The sequence below is a fragment of the Eubalaena glacialis genome, chromosome 6 (assembly GCF_028564815.1).
Source record: "Eubalaena glacialis isolate mEubGla1 chromosome 6, mEubGla1.1.hap2.+ XY, whole genome shotgun sequence".
Lineage (NCBI taxonomy): Eukaryota > Metazoa > Chordata > Mammalia > Artiodactyla > Balaenidae > Eubalaena > Eubalaena glacialis.
The window spans coordinates 73,237,986-73,254,313 of NC_083721.1; the positions used below are offsets into that span (position 1 = coordinate 73,237,986).

General features: G+C 36.9%; 1 protein-coding gene across 1 annotated transcript in view; it reads right to left on the reverse strand.

Moving 5' to 3' along the window:
• Window positions 1-235: 235 nt before the first annotated feature.
• Window positions 236-16,328, reverse strand: part of RNF168 (ring finger protein 168) — a 41,399-nt gene continuing 25,306 nt past the window's right edge. Inside the window, exons 4-7 of the mRNA XM_061194312.1 lie at window positions 14,366-14,545; window positions 12,283-12,404; window positions 5,667-5,748; window positions 236-2,884 (exon numbers count right to left, since the gene is read on the reverse strand). Of these exons, the coding sequence (XP_061050295.1) occupies window positions 1,943-2,884; window positions 5,667-5,748; window positions 12,283-12,404; window positions 14,366-14,545 (1,326 nt within the window). The 3' untranslated portion in view covers window positions 236-1,942. The remainder of the gene's footprint in view (window positions 2,885-5,666; window positions 5,749-12,282; window positions 12,405-14,365; window positions 14,546-16,328) is intronic.

Sequence of the window (16,328 nt, forward strand, 5' to 3'; positions counted from 1 at the left end):
TGGTAGTTTTTGTTATGCAGAACTTTTAATTTTCATGTGTTAATTTTTATTTTTAACTGTGAAAAACACATAGTCCATTTCAATTTTTAATAATTATTTTAATTTTCAGATTCTCAACCTCTGCATAGTTTTAGCACTCCCTGAGAAATTAAACACTCTCATATCCCTTCCATAAAAATGGGAGGAAAGTATCAATAAATTCTAATGACTGACATAAAACATTTACTAGTTTCTCACAAATATGCATACATGGTAGTATCAGGAAGACTAATTGAGAAATTAAAATTTATCTTAAAACCAACTTTAGTCAGGAAGACTTCTTCACAGACAAATAAGTGGTTATATATGTAAATCCTAAATACATTACACTATTTTCCCCCCTTTTTGGTCATGGACTATTCCAGGAAGATTTAATTATATAACTTTTAATTTGAAGAGTCACTAAAATGTAAAGCAAAACTGGTCTTAAAAAATATTGGTTTGATGAAAAGATATATATATTTTAGTCTATTTTAGACAAATTTGGTTAGTTTCTAACTACACTTCATTTCAGCACAGTCATTACTCAGGGGACAATCATTTTTGAGAAAGGGCAAACTAAATTTTAAATTAGCATCAGAATTCTACCCATAATTACCCAATCAATATTGAAGTACACGCCATCAAGTATGCAAAGATTACAGAATTTCAGTTACAAAATTTGGAGGAAAAAAATCTTAATTATGTATAAAAACATTGACAAATTTAAGCTAGAATTATTAGCTCTAGGACATTTTATTGCATTATTACCTTAAAAGGATGGCTAACTAGATATCAGCAGCAACGCTGTTAAAACGGTTGTTTGCTCAAAGTTGTTCATATTAATGAAACAAAAGATTAATAGTCTCTAAGTTAAATTTCACAAAATGAAATCGCAGCCTTCTGATTTAACTTTCGGGGGTAAGACAGGGCAAAACCCAAATATCATACTTTCTATTTTTGTCCATAAACACAAATAAAAGTCAGTATCAATACAAAGGTTAACATAAGGAAATAAACACATGGTTAGTCAGGTTCTACAACATAGGATACTGCGACATAACTCTTCTACAGTAAATTCCCCCTTTTTTTTGGAATAGCAGATTAGACAGTATGGTATGAAAAGCTGTTAAAACCCAGATGTTTTCTGTGCCATCTAGCAAAGAAAGCACGAGGAAGAATACTTTGCCAAACTACACCTGCTACTCCAGCCTGGACCCAGTTGTCTGATCATCCACTCAGTTTCAAGGCCTCCAAATTGTCAATCTACCCCACTCAGCCTCATCCCAAGCTTAGCTACTTTCGCATCAAGAGTCTAGTTTCCTTTCTGTCAACTAGGTCCTAATTTTCCAGAAAACTCTGATTTTTCTGCTTTCACGTTGATCCTAACCCATTTTAAGTAAAAAAAAAAAATGCTGTAATACTTAAAGTAATTGAAGTGGACATGGAAATTAGATTACTTTAGTGTTATGGAAGATGTACTTCAAGTGCTCTGCAAATATATGGGAAAGTTGCAAGAAAACTTAGATTCTAAACCTTACCTGGATTCCTTAGCTACTTGGTATATTATAATGTTGCTTTGATTACTAGTCAGTACAAAAAGGTGCGTGAAGGCCACAAAACATGCATATGGGGGGAAATGCATGGAAATGAAGATTTCCTGGGAGTTGGCCAAGGCATTTTTATATCCATAAGGACTGTCAACTTAAACTTAGTACATCAGTTATTAAAAAAGGAAAGGAGTGGGACTCTTGCTTACAACCGAGTTTGGCAGAAACACATTTGTATATTCCTCCCCTGATATCACGCCGTCCTTTAATTAAGGACAGTGAGTATGCCCACGGAGCAGAATTAATGAAAAATGTATAAAGAATCTATGATAGAGAGCTTCACTAGATTATACAACACTCCCCTTACCCAAGCACTACTTTGTGTATCTCTGAAACATCTGAAAAATACTTTTCTGTGACTTACTAGGCTGTAGGGAATGAGGAGTTTTAGGTACATTACAATTATCTCTAGTAGAGTTTGTTATCTTTCTTCCATTAACTGAACGTTTCAACTGGATCTTAAAAGAAGGTTGCCAATTTTCATTTTTTGAGCCTCTCCTAGGTTTTGGATGCTCTAGATCAGTTTGTCTTTTGAGGTTTCTATCTTTGGAATTCTTCCTTTGTCCATTTAGTAATTTGTCTGGAGGTGAGGACGTAGCACGTAACTGATATCCATCTGGGGATCCTTTTTGCCGGTTTGGCCTCATTTGTTCTTGATCCACCTCTTTCTGAAGCTGTAATGCTAATAACCTGTCCTCTTCTTCTTGTTTACGTCTCTCAAAAAGTAGACATTCCAAATCTATCAGTTTTTGGGTAAAGTCGATTTCTGTTTCTTCTTGGTCTGAGGAAGCTTTGGGGAACATTTTTCTTCTTTTTGCAGAAAAGCATGGATCCCTGACTGCTTCAGACAAAGATTCCTGGTTTTTTCTTTTGGAGATCAGTAGGTGAGACTCTTCATTTTCTGTCTCAACTGTGTTATTTCTAATTATCTGTGTCATATCTGATACAGTGCACCGACTCTCTGTTTTGCCACAAGGCTTAACTGCAGCTTCTCCAGAGTAGGGAACTCTGGCTTCAGGTCCCTCATGATTTATGACACATAACTCTTTTTCATGATTGCTTGGTCTTGTTTTGACTTTTCCTTCAAGGCACCATTCTCTACCACTGGCACATAACTGAGGCATAGGTGACTCCACTGAAGATTGTGCACCTTGTTCTTGAACTTCAAGGCATATCTGAGGAGAAAGTGTTGGCATATCTTCCTCAATTTCTGTGTCTTGCCATGTAGGGCTCTTCACATCACTGCTGTCAGTTTCCTGTAGAAAACAGGAAAACATTGAGTGAACCAGGGGAAAACATCAAGTCGTAATACATAAGTCTAATTACACTGACACCAAAGCTGAGTTGTCACTATAAAGTAATTATTATTACTACTAATAAGATATATTAATTCTTAATAGTATTTTTATTCTGTGTGCCAATTTAGATTAAGGTATTTCTTCATTTTCACTCCCATGAAAACCTACAGTTTAAAATCCACAAACTAGTTCTATATATGGCCAGGCGCTGGCACCATGACTTGACCTCTCATCTTACAAGCTTCCTCTAGCCCAGGGATTTTTAATCCCTTTTTGTGTCACAAACCCTCCTCCTTTTGGCATTTTTGTGAAGCTTACAGACCTCTTTGAGAATAATATTTTTAAACATAAAAATAAATACATAGGGGGACTTCCCTGGTGGCTCAGTGGTTAAGAATTCACCTGCCAATGCAGGGGACATGGGTTCGAGCCCTGATCTGGGAAGATCCCACATGCCGCGAAAACAACTAAGCCCGTGCCCCACAACTACTAAAGCCCACGCGCCTAGAGTCCGTGCTCTGCAACAAGAGAAGCCACTGCAGTGAGAAGCTCACATACCGCAACAGAGACAAGCCCTCACTGGTTGCAACTAGCGAAAGCCCGCGAGCAGCAACAAAGACCCAACGCATCCAAAAATAAATACATACACACATACATACATACATACATACATAGGGAACAATTTATATTGCAACACAATTATTACAATCTTACAATTTATGATGTAATAATGTATATCTATTAATACATTAAATAATAAGATCTAGTGGCAAGTCTAATAATTTGTAACACTGAAGGAGGGATGAGTATAAATGATATTTCAAGAGATCTGCAACAAATGTAATGTGATTAAAAACCTGTGTTATCTATTGGTGACAAAGTCACAGGTACTGTTAACAGTATTATGGTTTACTGGTTTGCTGCCTACATTCATAACTAAAGGAAACGCTAAAATGAGAGGTCAGGTGGAAGTAAAGATAAACTTTTCCTTATATCCATGTTCATGTGTACTCTGTGGATTCTACCCACAGACCTTAGGTTAAGAACCCTTGCTTTAGCCAGTATAATTCTTCTCACTTACAGGTCTTGGGTAAGTTAAGACCTAGGATTAGTTTTGACCATGGGAAAGCCTTAAGAAGAAAGGTTTCGGGACTTCCCTGGTGGCGCAGTGGTTAAGACTCCACGCTCCCAATGCAGGAGGCCCAGGTTCGATTCCTGGTCAGGGAACTAGATCCCACATGCATGCTGCAACTAAGGAGCCAGCGAGCCGCAACTAAGGCATGCTGCAACTAAGACCTAGCGCAACCAACCAAACAAATAAATAAATTAAATAAATAAATAAAAAAGAAGAAAGGCTTCAATGAGAACTTGCTTCAAAACAAAAATTACTCCTTGTTTGCGATCTTAAATCTGTTCTTTTACCTACTTTGCTTTGCATTTATCATTCCTCATAACATTTTTTATGAACCAATGTAGTTTGGATTGGACAAATTCTAGGTTGCTTACCTAGTTTTGCTGTGAATATTAACACTAGGATAGGAAAAAAAAAATCCCAGCCTACAATGCCTCTCCCATCAATCCTTAGTTCCAGCATGAGCCAGACCATCTGGACTTGAATTCTCCCTCTATTACCTCTACTTAAGGGACTCTGAGCAATTCTCTTGCCTCTGCATGCCTCAGTTTTCTCAACTATAATTGGGCACAAGAAGGGTACCTTACAGAGTTGGTGGTTGTGATGAAGATTAAAGAAAATAAATACATTATTTGGCATATAAATGTCCATTAAACGTTAGGTGCTATAAAACCACCTAGCTAAATTGAAAAAAGTTTAGGAACCTGTGAGTAAAGGGTTAAAAAAACTTCCATGAAGGAAACTGACCTTGGTGTCAGCTGGCTTTTCCTAGTTCTATTTTCCTGGAAGCCTGATAGAGGTGAAATGTCACCTGTGTTACTCTGCCACATAGCTTATGGCAAAAATGACTCTTACTGGTGAACTGCATCTGTACTAGGAGAACAAGGAGTGATCTATAAATACCTTGCAGGAAGCCAAAGCTCAGGGCTTCTGTAAGTGACTTACAACTCTTTGACTGGCTGTGTTCCTTCCCAGGACCCCTGGAAGCCACACCCGTGAGTTGTTACAGTAAATAATTTACTCTTACGGGGCATGGGACTTCTAAGTCTGGTGGTTACTACACTCCTCTACATGGCCTCACTTCCAGGCCATCACTTAGGAGCTCTGCAGTGAGGACTCTTGCTGAACAGATATGCCTGATGTCTGATGCTACCCTACTAGCACGCTTTGTTCACCATTGTGTAATCCTTTAAGTGAAGCTGGCACCAGGGGTAGCCTGTTTAGTTTTGTGAGTCTGATGATCTCGGTCAGGGATCTACAAACTATGGCCCATGGACCAAATTCAGCCTGGTGCTTATTTTTGTACAGTTTTACTGGAACAAAGACAAGCTCATTTGTTTACATATTGTTATGGATGCTTTCAAATGACAACAGCATCACTGAACAGTTGTGACTGAGACCATTTGGGCCACAAAGCCTAAAATATTTACTATCTGGCTCTTAAGAGAAAAGGTCTGCTGACTCCTAGCCTAAGTGAGCCTAAGGTGACTAAGAAAGGTCGTTCCATTTACCATAGTGACTTAAAAAAAAGTTAGGAAACTGCAAGTATTAACAATCTATAGCATTAATAAACCTGCCAAGCCAAGAACATCTTTAGCATCCACATACCTTAGACATAGAGTCTTTCCTGTCTTCTTGTACAACTTCAGACTGTGATGCTGACCCAAGTTGAGATTTAGGTGACAAATACCTTAAAAAAGAAAAAAAGTTTGCCAAAATTTGAATGCTTTGAAACACAAGTGGCATGTATCCAATATAATAAAGCCAGATTAGCTATTTATGCTGAAGGCTGTCTGGCTTGCTGCTTGGCTGATTTATCAGAAAGAGTGTATTTCATCTCCCTGTCTCAGGTATTTTGGTCTATTTCTGGAGCAAAACTTAGAAGTCTAAGTATTGATATATTTTAGTGAAAAATAGCAGAAAAGGAAGTAAAACTCAAATCTAAATTATTCCTTAATTCTCAAAAGAATTTAAACAGGTAGGTACTAGCATCAAAACAACGTTAAGACTGTACAGTCTTCCCAAAAGTAATGGAAATGACATTTTAAGTCAGGAGAAGGAATATGTTAGTTTCTTTTTAATGCCAGAAATTCTACATTTTGTACCTCTATTTGAAAAATGGTCTATGATTAGATTCTTTACCATTTTGGTATAGAGATTTTATTATATACATATTTTATATCAACTATCTACTTAGAGATATAAAAGATTTATCAATGTATCAGCATAACAGCACATCTCTAAATATCTAAGCATCTTTAATAGGCTGTTTGCCACTGAAAATATTAAGTCTGTAATATAATGGAAAACATAAAAGAAATGGGAATAAAAGGACAGGTTATAAGAGGTTAGGTATATTTTTTAAATATGTTTTTTTGGATTTTGTTTGGATTTTGTAAAAAAAAATCCAAACACATACACAACTATGCTCAAAAATGGCACAAATGTTGGCTGTCTTCAAGTGGTGGTAACTTTGGTTGATTTTCAAAGAGCGGCTAGCTTTTATAATTAAAGAAAAAAATGGAAAAATGTCTGATTGCAAATATGTAAAATCATAAGTTCCATTGCGTCCAAAGCACGAACGTGTAGCATATATCACATTAAAATAAAATCTAGACAAAGATCTCATATAAAGAATAAATATACCTTATAGATAAAATAGTATCTAAACCGCATATTTAGTTGCATCAACCTAAATATTTACTCTGAAAACTTATGAGAACAAGAACTACCTCTCAGTTGATAAAACAGGAGTCCAGGTTTAGTCTCATTTTAATTTTGTTTCCCAAAGCTGAAGAATTCCTTCTGCCAATGTTAGATATTAGTAACCAAGTATATTATAACCAACATAAGAATTATTACAGCTTAATAGCTGTTCAGAAATCCATAAGCAGAAAACAAAACAAAGTGTGATCAGATACCCATCTAACATAATTGGCGAAGATTTGTGAACTCTCTGGGATATTGTTTATTTATAATAACCAAGTAATATATGAATACATGTAGCAAATGTGTCATCATCCCTTTCCATTCCTATTTGCTTCCTCATATGTAACCAATTTTTAAAAAAATTATTTCTATATACTGCACACTTTTTTAAAGCAATCATTCTTCTGTGATTTCCTTTTTTCACTTATGTCTTATAGATCTTTATAAAAAACTATATACATAGGCCTACCTCATAAAAACAAATAGTTTACAAGAAAACAGTTACAAAATATATGTAAGGGGTGGTGGTGGTGGTGGTATGATGAATTGGGCGATTGGGATTGACATGTATACACTAATATGTATAAAATTGATGACTAATACATCATAGTTACAGGGAGGGAGATACTGACTGGGAAAGGATACGAGTGAACCTTTTGGAAACAGTCTGTATCTTAATCTGGAGTGTGGTTTATACATATGTAAAAATTCTCCAGAAGTTACATTTAAGATTAATATATATATACTTTTAAAGAAGTTTTAAAATCTTATATTATCGTAAAAACCCTTACACTTATCACTCAGTTTAAGGGGAAAAAAATCACTGATTTTAAAATTCTTTATGGGGGCTTCTCTTTGTGCCCCAGCTGACAGGCTACAACTATCCTGAGATGCTCTTATCTCTTGCTTTTATTTATTTATTTTTCCCTTGGTCTATTTTACTTTACTTTTATTGGGGTGTAGTTGTTTTATAATGTGTTAGTCTTATGTCTTGCTTTTAAAAATAGTCTTACCACACACTAGTACCCCTAAACACTTTATTGCTTAGTACTGCATGATTTCTGAACTTTACGTATATGGAATCAAACTACATGTATCTTTCCACAACTTGACTTCACACAACACCTTCCTGAATCAGGCATGTTTTCCTTAGCCAGAATTCATTTTCATTGCTGGAAAGTAACAGTATTCTGGTCTATTGTTGGACATGTGGGTGCTTCTGGCTCTTTACTGTTACTAATAGTACTGCTGGGAACATTCCTGCACATGTCTTCTGGGGTTTTAGTGTCTACACTCCAGTCAAAGAGCATCAACCTTTTACACTCCCACCTAGAGTGTAAGTGCTCCTTATCCTCTAGGATACTTAATATTGCCAGAAAGTTTAATTTTTCCAGTAGGGTGAGTATGAAATGTTACCTCATCATTATTTTGTTGTTGTTTTTATTGAGGTGTAATTGACATATGACACTATATTAGTATCAGGTATACAACATAATGATTCAATATTTGTATATGTGAAATGACCTCACTGTAATTTTTAAAAAATTCTATTGAAGTATAGTTGATTTACAATGTGTTAATGTGTTAATTTCTGCTGTACAGCAAAGTGATTCAGTTATACAGATACATATATACTCTTTTCCATTACGGTTTATCACAGGATATTGAATGTAGTTCCCTGTGTTCCTAGTAGGACCTTGTTGTTTACCCATCCTATATATAATAGTTTGCATCTGCTAATCCCAAACTCCCAATCCTTCCCTCCCCGACTCACACTCCCCCTTGACAACCCCAAGTCTGTTCTCTATATCTGCCTCACTGTAATTTAAATTAAAATTTCCTTGATTACTAATAAAGTTCAATCTTTTCACATAGGTATTGGCCTTCAGCTTTCGTGTTCTGTGATGTCAAAATTTTTTGCCTCTTTTTCTGTAGCTCTGTCTTTTTCTCACAAATAGGTGCGTATTCTTTAATAATAAACTTTTTCAAGTAAGTTGAAATATGTTCTTTTAGAGGGCAGCTTATCTTTTTATTCCCTAAAGGTATTTTGATAAAGACATTTTTAATCTTATTATAGTCTATTTGTTTTGCTCCTCAAAGCATCCCTCTCTACAGATATTCTTTGTTACCTTCCTAAAGATTTTATGTATGTATGTATATATTTACATATTTACTTATTTATTTACGCATGCCGTGCTGCACGGCTTGCTGGATCTTAGTTCCCGGACTAGGGATTGAACTCGGCAGTGAAAGTGCTGAGTCCTAACCACTGGACCACCAGGGAATTCCCTTGTCTTTTTAATAGGTCTTTAATTCACCTTAATTTTTATAGATAGTATGAATCGAGGTCCAAGCTAATTTTCCCCCCATATTATCCACTGTCCCACAGGCATTTATTGACAAGTACATCCTTTCTCCACTGACCAGCAACGATGACTACTGTGTTGGTTATCCAAAGTACCCCAAAACTTAGTGGCTTAAACCAACAAACATTATCTCATAGTTTCTGAGGGTCAGGAATTCAATAGCAGCTTAGCAGGGTAGTTCTGGCTCAGGATTTTCATGAGGGTCCAGTCAAGATGCTGGTCAGTCATCTGGTCAGTAGCCTGACTGGGGCTAAAGGATCACCTTCCAACCAGGCTCATACACAAAGGCTATTCTGGAGGTCTCACTTCCTTACTGGTTGTTGGCAGAAGGCCCCAGTTCCTTACCATGTGGGACTTTCCATAGGGCTGCTCACAACATGACAGCTAACTTTCCCAGAGCAAATAATCCAAAAGAGAAAAGTCACTTTAGGACTTAGTCTCTGAAGTGTACAATGTCCCTTCTGGTAATTCTATGTGTATACTTAAGTCCAGCCCACATTCAAGGGGAGGGGAATTAGGCTCAGTCTTTTGAAGGGAGAAATATCAAAGATTTGTGAACATATTTTAAAAACACAAAAGCTAGCATAAAGGTTCTATAAACTGTGGTGTGTTTCTAAGCTATCTATTATTTTCTCTCATCATTTTGTCTATCCATCCCTGTGCAAATACCACATATGTTTACTTACTATAAATGTGAAGCATCCATACCTCCACCACACATTTTATTTTTCATCAGGAGTATCTGAAGGCCCTTTCTCTTCCATATAAATTTTAAAATCAGAATGCAAGAAAAAAAAAAAAAGGTTGGTGGGACTTCCCTGGCGGGCCAGTGGTTAAGACTCTGTGCTTCCACTGCAGGGGGCATGGGTTTGATCCCTGGTCAGGGAACTAAGATCCCATATGCCACGTGGCAAGGCCAAAAAAAAAACACCCCCAAAAACAAAAACAACAACAACAAAAAGGTTGGGATTCCAAATGCATTTAACCTATAGATCAGTTTGGAGAGATCTGACATTAAGCAATTTTGTAACATTAGACATCTTCCAACCTACAACTACTATGTATTTCTTTAATATAGTAAAATTTTATAACATGCTCCATAAGGACTTTTAGATTTTTCAATAAATTTATTTCTAAGTACTTTTTATTTTCTGATGCTACTACAAACAGAATCTTTGTTGTTACGTTTGCAATAGACTTTTTTAAAAAATAAATTTATTTATTTTATTTATTTATTTTTGGCTGCACTGGGTCTTCGCTGCTGCACGCGGGCTTTCTCTAGTTGTGGCGAGCGGGGGCTACTCTTTGTTGCGGTGTGTGTGCTTCTCATTGCGGTGGCTTCTCTTGTTGTGAAGCACGGGCTCTAGGCATGTGGGCTTCAGTAGTTGTGGCACGCAGCCTCAGTAGTTGTGGCGCACGGGCTCTAGAGTGCAGGCTCAGTAGTTGTGGCACATGGGCTTAGCTGCTCTGCGGCATGTGGGATCCTCCCAGACCAGGGCTCGAACCCATGTCCCCTGCATTGGCAGGCGGATTCTCAATCACTGCGCCACCAGGGAAGTCCTGTTGTTTTTTTTTTTAATTGAAGTATAGTTGATATAAAATATCATGTAAATTACAGGTGTACAATACAGTGATTCACATTTTTAAAGGTTATATTCCATTTATCGTTATTGTAAAATATTTGTTATATTCCTTGTGTTGTACAATATATTCTTGTAGCTTACTTTATACCTAATACCTGTACCTCTTAATCCCCTACTCCTATATTGCCCCTCCCCCCTTCCCTCACCCCACTGGTAACCACTAGTTACCAGCCTGTGAGTCCACTTCTTTTTTGTTATGGACTTGTCATTTTAGATATATTTTCATTCTTTCTTCTTTTTCTGATATGGCATTTAAAGCCTTCTAAATACTACTTCAGCCATATCCCAGAAGGTCTGATGTATAATGTTTTCAGTTCTATGTTTTTCCATCAAGATTTATTCTTTAACCAATGAGTTACCTAGTAGTTTTTCTTAATTTTCAAAACACTTTAGTAATCTTTTTTGTTAATTATTTTAAATTTGAGGTGAAATTCATATAACATAAAATTAACCATTTTAAAGCGTACATTTAGTACATTTACAAAGTTGTGCAACCATCACTTCTATCTAGTTTGTTGTTTATTTTTAAGAATTCTTTATATATTCCAGAGACTAGACCTTATCTGTTTTTAACTTTGTGTACCTTTAATCCACCAGTTTCTCAGTTTCTTCAATTTCTGCTTTTAAATTCATCAGTTTATTCTTATATTTCTAGTAAATTTTTATCTTTATATATTTCAAAATATATATTTAGATTCATGAAGATTCATGACAGTTATATCCTTTATGCAGAATAGTATTATATCAATATGAAATATCCCTGCTTTTCTCCTTTTAATGGTTTTTCTCGACTTCTACTTTGCATTATATCAGGCATTAACAATATTGATGTTGCATGTCTACTTCTCCTTTTAATAGCAACCACCTCATTTAATGCTGCCCTCTTCCCATCTATCTCCATCTCCCTGTCCCAAGTTTCCACCATCTCAAATCCTAAATTTCTATGAATTTTGAAAGGAGGCAAATTACCTGCACATATTTACCCAGTTGAATCAAAAGCCCTTACATGTTTTTGAAGTCTAGATTGTAGTTGATAAACTTTTTCAACTACGAATTACTATGGAAAAGCTTATATACTCATAGAGTCATCAACTCTTCCTGCTGCTAAGAGGGGCACTCTGGGGCAACTAAATTCACTCCACTGTTGACTACCTGACTCATGTTTTTTGTACAGTAGGGAAAAAATGTAATATATAAACTGGGAAAAAGAGGGTGGGGTAATGATCTAGATGCCAAACTGTAAACTCCTTCAATGAGAATGACCTTATATGGAACTAGATTCTCACTTGAATCTAAATCAAGAGAAAAAGGAAATGGGAACAACATGGAAATCCTGAGCAATCAAGATAAAAAAGGCTTCACATCCCTCTTCATGCTAGCCAGGAATCTATGCTATGTGAGCATCTCTCTTATTTTCACTTTACATCAACCTCAGACCATCTGGAGGGTTTTCATGCAGAGCTGACGGGCCAAATTTTGATATAGCAGTAAACTATATTCACTTACTTCTGAATATCGCCAGTGTTTGTTTGTTTGTTCTTACTTTTCTTCTGTGACTTGGTTGTGACTGGATCAGATTTTTCGGAATTCAAGGGTGAAGCCAAGATACTTCCCTCACAGAAATTGTTCTTCAACAGCAGAAAAAGCATAAAACAATTTTAAAATAAAATAAGCTATTAATCAATTCAGAATCCACAATAGAATTTTTCAGGAATTATTAAATTCTATACGTCCTTTGAATAATACTGACCATGCAAAAATTAATATAAACAAGATAGTTTATCTAGGTTGGTCTAAATTGCATTTTTACTCTACATTATAAACACAAAGAGCATGATGATACTAATCTCATTAGCTGATAATTTCTGCTAACTTTTCTAATGAATAATTTCATATTTATAACTACCTTAATCTGTAGGGAAAAATTCAGAGCTGTGGCTATACCTGGAATAAAATTTATTTTATGTAAAATAATTTAATTTGGGGATTTAAGGGCATACCAATAAATATCATCAATATTTACTTGCTGTCTAATGGCAGTCTCATAAGTTTCTTACTACACTATTGGAAAAATTAATATACTTGGTGGTGGTAGACATTTGGCCTAGGACCACCAAACTTTTACAAGTAAACCAAAAATTATTTAAAAATAACAGCAGATCTGCTCTTATAATCCCATGTGAAAACACGAAGAAGTAAAACAATAACTCTTGAAAGACAAAGTTGACCCCAGATTTTCCTCTCTGATATATTTTCTCTCCTATCCCATTTGTTATTCTATTGATCTATGTCTTTTTTTTTTGGCCACGCTGTGCAGTTTACAGGATCTTAGTCCCCAACCAGGGATTGAACCCAAGGCCACGGCAGTGAAAGCGCCAAGTCCTAACCACTGGACTGCCAGGGAAGTTCCATGGTCTATGTCTTTTATTTAATTTCTCAATTGTGTACTGCTCCAAAGCTATTCCACTTAAATTTTAAAGGAAATACATTTTTAAAAAGGGCATATAATCTAAAACTTGGGTATATTATTATGAATGGCAGACCTCTCAAAAATGGGGGAAAAAAAACACAACCCAATTCTGGATATACTTCATTTTGGTAAGTATATTTTAAGATATTTGTTGTTTGAAAGCAGAGGAATTGTTTTTAGAGGCTCTCAAACCTGAATGTACATCAGACTTCCCTAGATGCTTCTGGGAGTGGTATTCCCTAAATCCCATCCCCAGAGATTCTGTATTTTAAAAGAACTACGTGATTCTGCCAGGTTCTTTCAAATCACTGGGTCCCACTGTATCCTTTGGTCTTACAGTATGTGTTTTATCATCCTTTCTTTAATTCATTGTCCCCTGGGCAGTAATTTAACTATGGCAAGATAACAAAATCCAGGTTTAATATGTTATTTAAGAATTTAGGGACTTCCCTGGTGGTCCAGGGAAGCACAGTTAAGACTGCACTTGCACTGCAGGGGACACTGGTTTGATCCCTGGTTGGGGAACTAAGATCCCGCAAGCCACACAGCATGGCCAGGGAAAAAAAAAGAAGTTAAAAAAAAATTTAATGTGCTTCACTTTCAAAAAGTGATCTGCATCCATACAATGGAATATTTTGCCACTCTTACAAAAGAATTATACACTATATGTAGTAATATAATAGGAAAAATCTCTAAGAAATAGCGAGTGAAAAAGGTCAGGAGAAAAACAGTGTGATTCACACATCCTTTTCAGGTAAAAAAAAAAAAAAGTTATAAGAAGCTGTTAATAGTGCTAACCTTTGGGGAAAGAGACTGATGTAACGGAATAGGAATAGGAGTGGAGAAGTGGGGGGGGGGGAATGGAGCTTTCATTTTCCACTGAATAGCTTTCCTGCATAACTGAATTTACTAATAACAACTTACAAAAATAGTTTTTTAAAGCATACTTGGATTAGAGCAAATATATAACAGTATGCCAAAAAAGTTTTGCTTTAAGTAGAGCAAATATGTCAGAAATAGTTTCTAGTTATGGTGAATGCTTCCTTTTTAGATTGTTCAAAATCACATAGTCAAAGCAATACGAACGTAAATACTTCAAAGTTCTTTCTTAAAACTTACAATATTAAGGCTTAGCTTTCTTGCCAGCTCTTCATCACTTTTCAGTTGTTCTTCCATCTCTCTTTGCCTTTTTTCTGCCTGTCTCTTTTCCTCTTCTTCCTCCTCTGCCAGTAATCTCTGTATGTATTCTTCACTGGCTTTGTTTTCTTCTTCCTCATTGGCTCGTCGCTCTGCCTCCACCTTAAAAATGATTAATAAAGAACAATCCTTCTCTGAACTTTTTAGTATACTTGCAATATTTCCTTCTTCCTTTCTTTTTTTAAAGATTTAATTTTATTTATTTTTGGCTGCGTTGGGTCTTCGTTGCTGTGTGCGGGCTTTCTCTAGTTGTGGTGAGGGGGGGCTACTCTTTGTCATGGTGCACAGGCTTCTCCTGTTGCAGAGCACGGGTTCTAGGCGTGCGGGCTCAGTAGTTGTGGCTCGCGGGCTCTAGAGCGCAGGCTCAGTAGTTGTGGTGCACGGGCTGAGTTGTTCCACAGGATGTGGGATCTTCCCAGACTAGGGATCTAACCTGTGTCCCCTGCATTGGCAGGTGGATTCTTTCCCACTGAACCACCCGGGAAGTCCCAATATTTCTTAGTAAGAATAGTAAAAGTAAAAAAAAAAACAAATTGGCAGGAATTAAAATTTCTCCAATGAAGTACAAATCTGGAGAGGCAAATTCCTGTAGAATAGTTCAGGAAGTCTCCTTCAGGAAGCCTTCCCCAGTCAGTCCAATGAAACCTTGATCAAAGCCTCATCCCTCCACATTTCAGTCCTTATCACATTTTCCATTACACTGTCACACATTTTTGGAAGTCTTTCTAGGTGATACTTTTCCTCAGTTAACAGAAGGCCATGTTCTGACTAACTTTGGCATAGGTTTCTGAACTAAACCCTAGCAAGGGAATGGAATGATAAAAACTGACTTAAACCAAACAGTGTCCTTCCCTGAAGTTGGGATGAATCCCCAAACACGGTGGGGGCAGGGGTGGAATAGCTGCTGAAGAAACAACCACAGTGGTCATTATATGATTTACAGATGAGGAAAGACACAGAAAAGCTTTCCTAGATCAGAAAGTGATCTAACTTTCTTTTCTTAGCTCAGTAACTGGCAGGGGGGAGACCCAAACTCAGCATCTAGGACCTAAGGCCATGCTTGTGGGCATCTGAACTATACTTCCTGAAAGAAGTAATGTAACAACTCCTTTAGACATCTAAAGGATTTGACTCAAGAATAAGTCCTTGATCCAATTCAAGCGAAGGTGACATGACTAAAGGTTTGTTAAGGAACTTTTAAGTTTTCTTGCCCTTAAAGGAAAGCCACTGGAAGAGACAGCTGGTTCTTCCTCTGCATACTGTTGTATATGCACCTGAGGTTCCGAAATGTGCAGCTACCTTGTTATTAGCCTGAGGATAAAGCCAGCTGACAGAAGTTAGCAAAGAAATGGAACTAGAGCTCTGGATGAAACCGACCCTGAAGCCCCTACTAACCTCTGGAATTCCAGTAAATTACAATTTTCTGTCACCTGTACTCAAAAGCATCCTGAAAAAACCTGTTCTCACTATATTGTTGTAAAGATTAAATTACTTCTTACTTAAGGAACTTCCCTGGTGGTGCAACGGTTAGGAATCCACCTGCCAATGCAGGGGACACGGGTTCGATCCCTGGTCTGGGAAGATCCCACATGCCACAGAGCAACTAAGCCCGTGTACCGCAACTACAGAGCCTGCGCTCTAGAGCCCGCATGCCCTAGAGCCCGAGCACTGCAACTACTGAAGCCTGCGCCCCTAGAGCCCGTGCTCCACCACAAGAGAAGCCTGCGCACTGCAAGGGAGAGTAGCTCCCACTCGCCGCAGCTAGAGAAAGCCCGTGCACAGCAAAGAAGACCCAACGCAGCCAAAAAATAAATAAATAAAACCCTTACTTAAGAACATCATTTAGACAATATGCTGACAATTAACTATCATAATTATTTACTAG